The sequence below is a fragment of the Festucalex cinctus genome, chromosome 4, assembly GCF_051991245.1.
Source record: "Festucalex cinctus isolate MCC-2025b chromosome 4, RoL_Fcin_1.0, whole genome shotgun sequence".
In the NCBI taxonomy this organism is placed as follows: Eukaryota; Metazoa; Chordata; class Actinopteri; order Syngnathiformes; family Syngnathidae; genus Festucalex; species Festucalex cinctus.
In genome coordinates this window covers 8,708,916-8,718,788 of record NC_135414.1, presented here as the reverse complement: position 1 = coordinate 8,718,788, position 9,873 = coordinate 8,708,916, and the positions used below count along the sequence as shown (strand labels likewise).

The 9,873-nt window shown below is 42.3% G+C and overlaps 1 protein-coding gene across 3 annotated transcripts in view; it reads right to left on the bottom strand.

Moving 5' to 3' along the window:
* Nucleotides 1-1,496: 1,496 nt before the first annotated feature.
* pde8a (phosphodiesterase 8A) overlaps nt 1,497-9,873 on the bottom strand; it is an 81,225-nt gene continuing 72,848 nt past the window's right edge. For all 3 annotated transcript variants that reach the window (XM_077518631.1, XM_077518632.1, XM_077518633.1), the window contains 4 exons: nt 6,888-7,020; nt 6,277-6,441; nt 4,958-5,087; nt 1,497-3,308 (listed from right to left, as the gene is read on the bottom strand). In XM_077518631.1, coding sequence (XP_077374757.1) covers nt 3,202-3,308; nt 4,958-5,087; nt 6,277-6,441; nt 6,888-7,020 — 535 coding nt within the window. In that variant the 3' untranslated portion in view covers nt 1,497-3,201. The remainder of the gene's footprint in view (nt 3,309-4,957; nt 5,088-6,276; nt 6,442-6,887; nt 7,021-9,873) is intronic.

Here is a 9,873-nt window from a genome sequence, read left to right as displayed (position 1 = left end):
TCCTGCTGTTCAAATGTGGAGTGAGCATAGATTGTTCTATTGCCTATATTTTTCAATGTATCACTCAATTTACAGTACCATGAAAAAAAGAACAACCGATGGTCACTAGAAAACTAGTAGGCTCCCTTTTCACATAACCCTGTTGCAAATATTGTCAACACTAGTGCCACAAGATGGCTGCAAAGCAGTAGGCCCCTACTAATGAGGCCCCTCAACTCACTTCAACATAGTACCTTGGCACCAAGATGACACAAGATGGCGCCAAATAAATATTTTAATGGGAGATAAGGTTTTTTGCCTGAGCACAAAAACAGCAAATAAGTGAGTGAGAACAAAACAAAAACCAAACTGCAAAAGGGTGAATCCGCAAGTCACGAATCACAAAGATGCAGGAAAACTGCCTATCCTATAATGCATTACACCAATGAAGCAAAATATCAGTAACACAAGTACTGTAGAACAACACATCACCACACAGATAGACATAAATATATTTGTTTGCATTTCATGTTGCAAAAAACAATGCTTTCATTATGTGTGTTATTACACAAGTTCTACCAGGTACAGTACATTGTAATTGAAAGTGATGTCTGCCCTCACCCCTTTCAAAAACAAAAAAAACAACAACAAAAACACACCTTTAGGTCTCAACTACATGATCCTGTTGACGTCAACATGAGAATGACACCAGTTGTTATAGAAGGTAATGTTCCTTGGTTGCTGGGTGTTATTTTCTCGTTAAAGTTGAAGATTTGAGCAAAACAAAAGAAAATGAGATTACCAAGTGAGAGAGTGTAATTTGCAGCGATCATTCAATGAAGATAAAAGGTTTTGGTCAGATTTTGGAATCAAACAGTTTACTTGAGGTTTTTTTTTTTTCACTTACTTTCTAAAAACTATTATCAATCGTCATCAAATTCCTATTTATGTCCACTTCAACCTCTGAAAATACCAAAATGTTTGCGCCAATATTTTGGACTTCATGGGTTTTAGCCTTTTTAGTTGTATAGCAGCTCACTACAGAGAAAAAGTTTAATGTCTGTAATATTATGTTAAATGCCTTACGTACTTAACCATACTACAGATGTTCCTACCAAGAAAGAGTATTGTTTCACTTCAAAATATGTGTTGGTATTGACTTTCAAAGCTACGTCTGCAGTATGTTTTGTTAAACCAACTTTCACCAACAATATGAAATATGCCCACTCCAGTCTACCAGGAGTCATAAACATTAATGACTGGCGATTCTTAATTTAGCTCTGGTGCAATTGGTTTACCAGTTGCACCAGTGCAGCAGGCCATTCCGCCTTCACTTGGACATCTGGTGATCAACATTCATTATTTCAAGTCTGAATCATGAGTGAAACATTAGTCCCTCGTGTCTCAGCGTGAAAATTTGAGGTCCGCTTCCTGACAGCAAGTTTGTTGTAACAGAAATAACTTAGGGCAAATGATAACTGGAAAAGCAGTAACATGATTGGAAAGAGGCACCAATGTTGAATAATTTCTTTTTATTTTTCATTGAATAGTTTCTATTTTTTTTCTCCGTGCCCTCAGACCAAGATGAGAATCAGAAGGAAGAAAGAAGACTCCTGATTGAGTGTACAGTTGTGTCATCAGAGAGAAACGAACATACAAAGTAACTGCATTCATCCGACAGAGTTGTCTATGGCATTTATATACGGTTTAACAAGGAAGTATTCTTCATCAGCAACAATCTTTTCAACATATATTATTAATATTAGTAACCAATCTGAATCCACCTTTGAAGACAAATCTGCTCCCCGGGTCTGTGCAGAAGGATGTTGGACAAGTGGCCAAAATAGAATGACGTCGTATTGAAATCAATGTGAGGCTGCTTCAAAACAGCGATGGTTCCACGATGCACATCCTCCGTCATTAATCATGTCTATCTATTTACATGCTCTGTGTGGCCACCAAATTCACAGGTACTCGCTATAATGCTTGATCTCATTTGCTGCAAATCCAGTGTAAAAGTCTATAAAAATATTGAGATTTATTTGAACATAACCTGACTATGTTATAATAAAAACTCCAGATGTCTCTCGCAGTTGCACAGTGGGATGTACTGTATAAATATTGTATAAAATAAGGCTTTTCAGTAGGATAAACCAGATACAAAAAAATTCTGTGAGAAAACAAAATTTCAAGTCCTAAATGGTTTTCACATATTTCTGCTGTTGTCAAATGTCAAGCGGTTTACAGCATGAAACCAAGCGTGAGGGATGGTTGCAACAATGATTGCATCCACACAACTTCTGATGATGAACAATAACTCATTCTCCAATGCAACAACCTAACCCTCAACACCGAGACATAGACATTTCTAATATGATTTACAGTGCAATACAAAAAGTCTTGAACTGGTACTGTACTTTTGATAAGAAAATAAAATGTTTAATATGGTGATGCTTCATATGAATAATAGTGAGAGTTAGGTACATCTGAATTTATTAGCTTTGGCTTCTTTTTTTTTTCTCCTCCATTATTTTTCTAATTTTCCCACATGTTCAGTTAGGATATTTTATATGGAAAATATGGTTAATCTAAATAAGTGAGCATACCAAATAATCTATTTGTTAACCTATGATCGCATTGCTAGGTTTTTTTTTGTCCCCTCCCACATGATGCGTTTCTGTTGGGCACATGGAAATATATTTATTGAGGCTGGAAAAAAATCGTAGTTTCATATTTCAGCCTCCAGGAGCAGAAGGAGCAGTCCTGCCTTGCTGAGTTAACAAGGATGGAGAATGAAGGCGATTGTATGACCTGACTCATATAGAACAGCTTCATTTATTCGCACCACATTTCCATTCTCTCCTCCAGTGTTGCTGGCTCCTTCAGTAAACAAGCAGTTTCTCCTCAAACAGCAAGGTCAGTTTCACAGGCAGGTATGGTACATACGGGACTGAAGCTTATCCACGAGGCCTGTCCGGACCCTTTCCTTTCTCAAGTCATGACCAGCCAACACTGCAAATGCCTGAGAGGCATGAGAAGTTCCAAAAGTGTGCTGTCGTGTGTCCACGTCTGTTTATTTTTTTTCCCCACCACACACAGTTCTCCTCGCTCAAGCTTGTAAGAGCCGGCAATATCAGTGCTGTGGCTGCCTGTCACAACGTCACTGCGGAGGACTGTTTTTCGTATGCACGCACACAACACAAGCAGGGGGGAGTGCGGCGCCTATTCCGGAGGCGGCCGCAGGCTGTGTAGCTTTCGTTCATCCAGGCCTTTCCAGTACTTGAAGTTGTTGTCCAGGTGCTGCATAAGATTGGGGAAGTCTGCAAAAGCTGGAGATAGTTGAGAGAAACCGTTTATCATCATTGATCAGATCTGAAGCTTTTCTTTCTAATTCACGTACAGTATTTGCCACCTAACACCATCATCTCAATATACAGTGAACCCAAGCATAGTTTCGGTTCAGTATGTGCAAAATTTTTGATTTTCTTTTGGGGATGGAGGGAAGACCTATCATCTGATTTGCTGAAAAACTCACCTATTTGCTCTTTGTGTTGTCGAGACAGTCATGTATAATTCAATGTTTCCGTAAGAGACAAATTTATTTCATTTGTGAATACTCTCGATTTTTTTTGTAATGTATTCGTATAATAAAGAAAACACCACTCTATAATAATCTATTTTATGAAAACATATATTAGTATATTATATTATATTACATTTAAACAACATACATTTTATGCTGCAATTAATGGACATTGTGCTTTATACAGATATACATCGAGGCAATCACTCCTTTGTAAGCTGCGTCATAATTAAGAGTACTCTGCAGAGGATAAAAAAATATTTGCCTGTGAGTATTGTTATATTTGAGATTGGCTGGCAACCAGTTCAGGGTGCACACCGCCTGCTGCCCATAGCCAGCGGAGATAGGCTTCAGCACCCCCGCGACCCTTGTGAGGAACAAGCAGTTAGAAAATGGATGGATGGATATTGTTATATTATCTGTCCACATAGGTTGCATCAGCATTTTTGTTCAAATACAATACTTATGCTAATAGTTAACCCGTCAATTGTGTTTTACATTATTCTTAGCATTAAGCTAGCAGGGTCATTCTTAATGCAAAGGTGTGTTTTTTTTGTTTTGTTTTTTAATTGTTTTAAATACACAATTTGTAATTGTCCTTTTTAATGTACAGTCATGTCACTTGTATCTCAAAGAACCAGTGTATATTAAAAACAAGTTCTTTGAAGTGTGTTTTGTTGAAGTGAGATGAGGAGCTTCATACTATTTATTCTACTATAAGAAATTACAAACCATTTTAGGTGGGTGTTAATTGTGCATTTTGGCAATTTGCAGCAGGGGGCTCAGTGTATTCTCATAAGTGTTGCTAGTCAACGTATATCATGATATTCTGAACATTTTTTATTTGCAAAGATCAATTCCAAACAATTTGACCGACTGCAGAGAAATAATTGCAGGCAATTACACTCACCGGCTACAATTAGCCACAACAGCACAATCCAATGAAGCCCAATACAAAACGGTACATGACACATGCAGTATGTTTGCAACCGTTAATAATGACCTGAATCACTGATAATATTATTGCTGTTAATCTATGGGGTTGCCAGATTTAGCTACATTTGAGAGGTAAAATACAATCTGATGAGATGCACTCTATAATACTGCAACCTCTCCATCCATCCATTTTCCATATTACTTAACAGGGTCACTGCTCACCAGTCAAATCACAGTATTCACACTCACATCTGCGACAATTGAGAGTCTTTAATTGATAATGTATTAAGGAAAAAAACACACACACACAAATCCCTTTACTGGGTCTTTAAAAGCTAAATTTTCCTCACGTATGAGAATCACATTGTTCAGCAAAGAAGGTCATAAACAAGATGTATGGTATTCCTTACTTAATATACGTTTATAATATTTATTTAGTTGTAGTAGTCACAGCCTTACCATCCCAAGCATCAAACATGTCCGTGATGAAGTAGTCTATAAAAGAAATCTGCGACTTTGGGATGCTACATGTGTTTCTGTCAAAGACAGGCATGACCACTGGGAGGCCTTGCCTCTTTTCCTCGTCCGTCTGCAACAAAGACAACAGTCACCATCACACTGTTCCTACATGTTCAATTTTTAACTCAAAACTTTTTCTTGGTACTATCATTTTCTCAGAAAATCAGAAAATTTCACAGCCCTGAAATTTCACAGCTACTGAAAATTTATAGTCAATTCCAACACCTTTTAAATAAAACAAGGATTAGAACAGAGATAGGATCAAGTCAAGCATGTGCAAGTCTCAAGTTGGAACTGGCATGTCTCAAGCGAGTTCAAAGGCGATTTGTTTTGGCCATGGCAAGTCAACTCACTCAAAACCTGAAGTTATTCCAAGTACGCCAGTCTGAATGTACTCAGTTACTCTGAACTTTGGAGAATATCAAACTAACTTTAACCATCTAAGGAATTTATTGATATTTACAGGACAGAATGGTTCTTCGAACAACACAATGTTGGTCATTAACTCCTTCACTCCCAGCCATTTTCACAGAAGCAATCCCGTTCGCTCCCGGCTGTTTTACTGGATTTTGACTGATTTTGCAAGGCCCACAGAATATTGTGTTTTATTGCTATAAAAACATGGAACTTATCAAAAGAACGATTAAAGTCTCTTCTGTCATCAGGAAAAAAAAAAAAAAGTATGTTTCTATCTGTTTCCGTTCTGCAGCAATTAGCATTAGAAGAGAGCTAAGCTTCATCAGTTTTCACAAATCTATTCAAAATGGCAAGTAATTTAGCATTTTTTCTACATGGCTCTGGTTGTTCTCCTTTTGTCTGCTGCCACCTTCTGGCCGTTTGTGTAATAACTACCATTTCTGCAACCGTTCTTTGCAGTTGAGAGGCTGCATCAAAGCCTTCTATATGCTCTAGCATAAAAAAGAACAACAACAACAACAACAACAACAAAAAACGTATAAATATATGTCTTTGGGAGACTTAAAACATTAAAAAAACAAAAAAACAAAACGGATTTACACGTTATTGGGAGCAAATGAGTTAAACTTGTAATTTTAATCGCTAAAAGTCCGTGAAAGACTTGACACCGTTGTCGTTCTAATATTGTAGACATAAATAACTTAAAACCTAGCCATGGTATGAATCATTATCTGCTTCCCTGACAATTATACAAACCAAGATGTACAGTAAAAATGAATCATGGTTGCAGTAAACAGCAATCTTTCATTTAAAATGTTGTTCAAGTATAGCTTCCATATTACCTGTGCAAAATATTCCTCTGAAATGCGTCCGGCCCATTCTATGCACAACTCCAGAGGCCTGCATGGATTGGAGATGTCCGCACACTTAATGAGCATCCGCTTGACAAGGATGCGATTCTCAGGAGACGTCAAAATGTTTTTCACTGACTCCTCGTCGTTATTTCCCTAAAAACAGACAGACGTGACATATTCAAGATATACTCCCGAATTTCTTTCAACTTAATCTGATGCATACCGTAGAGGCTTTGTAGAATAAATTTTTTGTTGTCCTGGAAGTCTGAGTGTTCACACGCAAAGTATAATGACCCTTTTGTCGAATGAATTGAAAGGCCACATCAAATAATTAAAAAGTTTGCTTTATATATGTTGTGTAATTTTGAAAGAGAAAGTAAGCCCTTTATCATTTCCCCATATCATTCTTGCCTTAAATAGACAAGACAAGCTTTAAAAGTCTGCGCAGGGCATTCCACACTAAGACGAGAAAGATGATACCAAGTTGTAAAATTCTCTCCTCGCACAGATATGTGTCCATGGCAACGCCAGATTACACGCCAAATGAACCTCTATTTCTTAAACTGCATTATTTTTTACCATTAATGAGTTCGTCTCACCCCATTCTCCTCCAGAGCAGCCAGCGGCTTGTTGATGCTGTTGACAAATTTGTTGACATGCTCAAAGTGTTTGGTCATCTCGGTGGCAAGCACCATGTCAATGATTGCCTGTCGTAGTGTTCGATACTCGTTCCTGGAGAAGGAGAGGGCGGAGATCACAGATTGGTAAGTAACACGGCAAAGTGAGCAATCCAATCTGACTGCAGTGACAGCGGCGATGAATGGTTGCTTTGTACACACCCCCCTTGCACCTCTCACTGGGGAGCCGTGAGCTATTCTGCTTCGACTTGAATGACATTAAACCAGGATTATGTTCACAAACACATCAGAAATTTGGGGTTCAAGCACATTGGATTAAAACGCCATTACCATTGATTTCTAATTTATTTACATCCTAGGTATTTGTATATTCCATATCAAAAAGCTTGAAGTCCATCCATCCATCCATCATCTACCGCTTATCCGGGGTCGGGTCGCGGGGGCCGCAGCTTTAGCAGGGAAGCCCAGACGTCTCTCTCCCCAGCCACTTCAACCAGCTCCTCCGGCGGGATCCCGAGGCGTTCCCAGGCCAGCCGAGAGACAGTCTCTCCAGCGTGTCCTGGGTCGTCCCCGGGGCCTCCCGCCGGTGGGACATGCCCAGAACACCTCCCCAGGGGAGCGTCCAGGAGGCATCCGAACCAGATGCCCGAGCCACCTCAGCTGGCTCCTCTCAACGCGGAGGAGCAGCGGCTCGACTCTGAGCCCCTCCCGGATGACCGTGCTTCTCACCCTATCTCTAAGGGAGAGCCCGGAAACCCTGCGGAGGAAACTCATTTCGGCTGCTTGTATCCGGGATCTTGTTCTTTCGGTCACGACCCACAGCTCGTGACCATTGGTGAGGGTCGGAACGTAGATCGACCGCTTAAATCGAGAGCTTCGCCTTTCGACTCAGCTTCTTCTTCACCACAACGGACCGATACAGCGTCCGCATCACTGCAGACGCTGCACCGATCCGCCTGTCGATCTCCCGCTCCATCCTACCCTCACTCGTGAACAAGACCCCAAGATACTTGAACTCCTCCACTTGGGGCAGGATCTCATCCCCGACCCGAAGACGGCACTCCACCCTTTTCCGACTGAGGACCATGGTCTCGAATTTGGAGGTGCTGATCTTCATCCCAACCGCTTTACACTCGGCTGCGAACCGCTCCAGTGAGAGTTGGAGATCCCGGCTTGATGAAGCCAACAGCACCACATCATCTTCAAAAAGCAGAGATGCAATACTGAGGCCACCAAACCGGAACCCCTCAACGCCTCGGCTGCGCCTAGAAATTCTGTCCATAAAAGTTGTGAACAGAATCGGTGACAAAGGGCAACCTTGGCGGAGTCCAACCCTCACCGGAAACGAATCCGACTTACTGCCGGCAATGCGGACCAGACTCTGGCAACGGTCGAACAAAGACCGAACAGCCCGTATCAGGGGGCCCGGTACCCCGTACTCCCGAAGCACCCCCCACAGGACTCCCCGGGGGACACGGTCGAACGCCTTCTCCAAATCCACAAAACACATGTGGACTGGTTGAGCGAACTCCCACGCACCCTCGAGGATCCTGCTGAGGGTGTAGAGCTGGTCCACTGTTCCACGGCCAGGACGAAAACCACACTGCTCCTCCTGTATCCGAGATTCGACTTCCCGACGGACCCTCCTCTCCAGCACCCCTGAATAGACCTTACCAGGGAGGCTGAGGAGTGTGATCCCTCTGAACACACCCTCCGGTCCCCCTTCTTAAAAAGGGGGACCACCACCCCGGTCTGCCAATCCAGAGGCACTGTCCCCGATGTCCACGCGATGTTGTAGAGGCGTGTCAACCATGACAGTCCCACAAAATCCAGGGCCCTTAGGAACTCCGGGCGGATCTCATCCACCCCCGGGGCCCTGCCACCGAGGAGCTTTCCAACCACCTCAGTGACTTCGTCCCCAGAGATAGAAGAGCCCACCTCAGAGTCCCCTGCTTCCTCAAAGGAAGATGTGTTGGTGGAATTGAGGAGGTCTTCGAAGTACTCTCCCCACCGACTCACGACGTCCCGAGTCGAGGTCAGCAGCACCCCATCTCCACTATAAACAGTGTTAATGGTGCACTGCTTTCCCCTCCCGAGACGCCGGATGGTGGACCAGAATTTCTTCGAAGCCGTCCGGAAGTCGTTTTCCATGGCCTCACCAAACTCCTCCCATGCCCGAGTTTTTGCCTCAGCAACCGCCAAAGCCGCCTTCCGCTTGGCCAGCCGGTACCCGTCAGCTGCCTCCGGAGTCCCACAGGCCAAAAAGGCCCGATAGGACTCCTTCTTCAGCTTGACGGCATCCCTTGAAGCTTGAAGTGACAGTGTGTAATTGTTGACCACTAGATGTCACTACACTACAGGATGCAGCCGAAACACACACACTACGGTGGCTCAGAGAGACCATACTTTAAAAAGCATAGCCGGATCAGCTAACAAGAGCGGCTAGTTGGAGTTAGTCAGAGCCATAGGCTGGAGTGGCTAATAAGAGCGGATAGCGGGAGAAGCTAGTAAAAAAGAAAAGCTAGTAAAAGCTTGCGAGAGCAAAACAGAAGGTGACATGCGATCGGAGCCTGAATCACTGGATTCAGCAACGACCGGCTGCAGTCCGCAGCTGTGGAAGGTAAGCGGCAGTCAACCCATTGGGTCCGACACTCGATGCAAGCAACACCAGGGCTAACTACTTTCACGAAGATGTCATTTAGACATCCGTAGCAGGAAAATGGTGGTGAAACATGCCGGCCTCTTGTAAGATGAGGCTGTAGTATTACACACTGTCACTTTAACTGAAAGCTGAAGCCCTACATTTACTGATTTTCATTCATATAAATAAAAATTAACTTCAGAATTTAAAGCACTCGTTTTATATTTTCAATGCCATATTTATGAGGATAATCAACATATCGTAAGTGTTGCAATGAACCTTCTTTAACATAATTTCAAGTCTAAA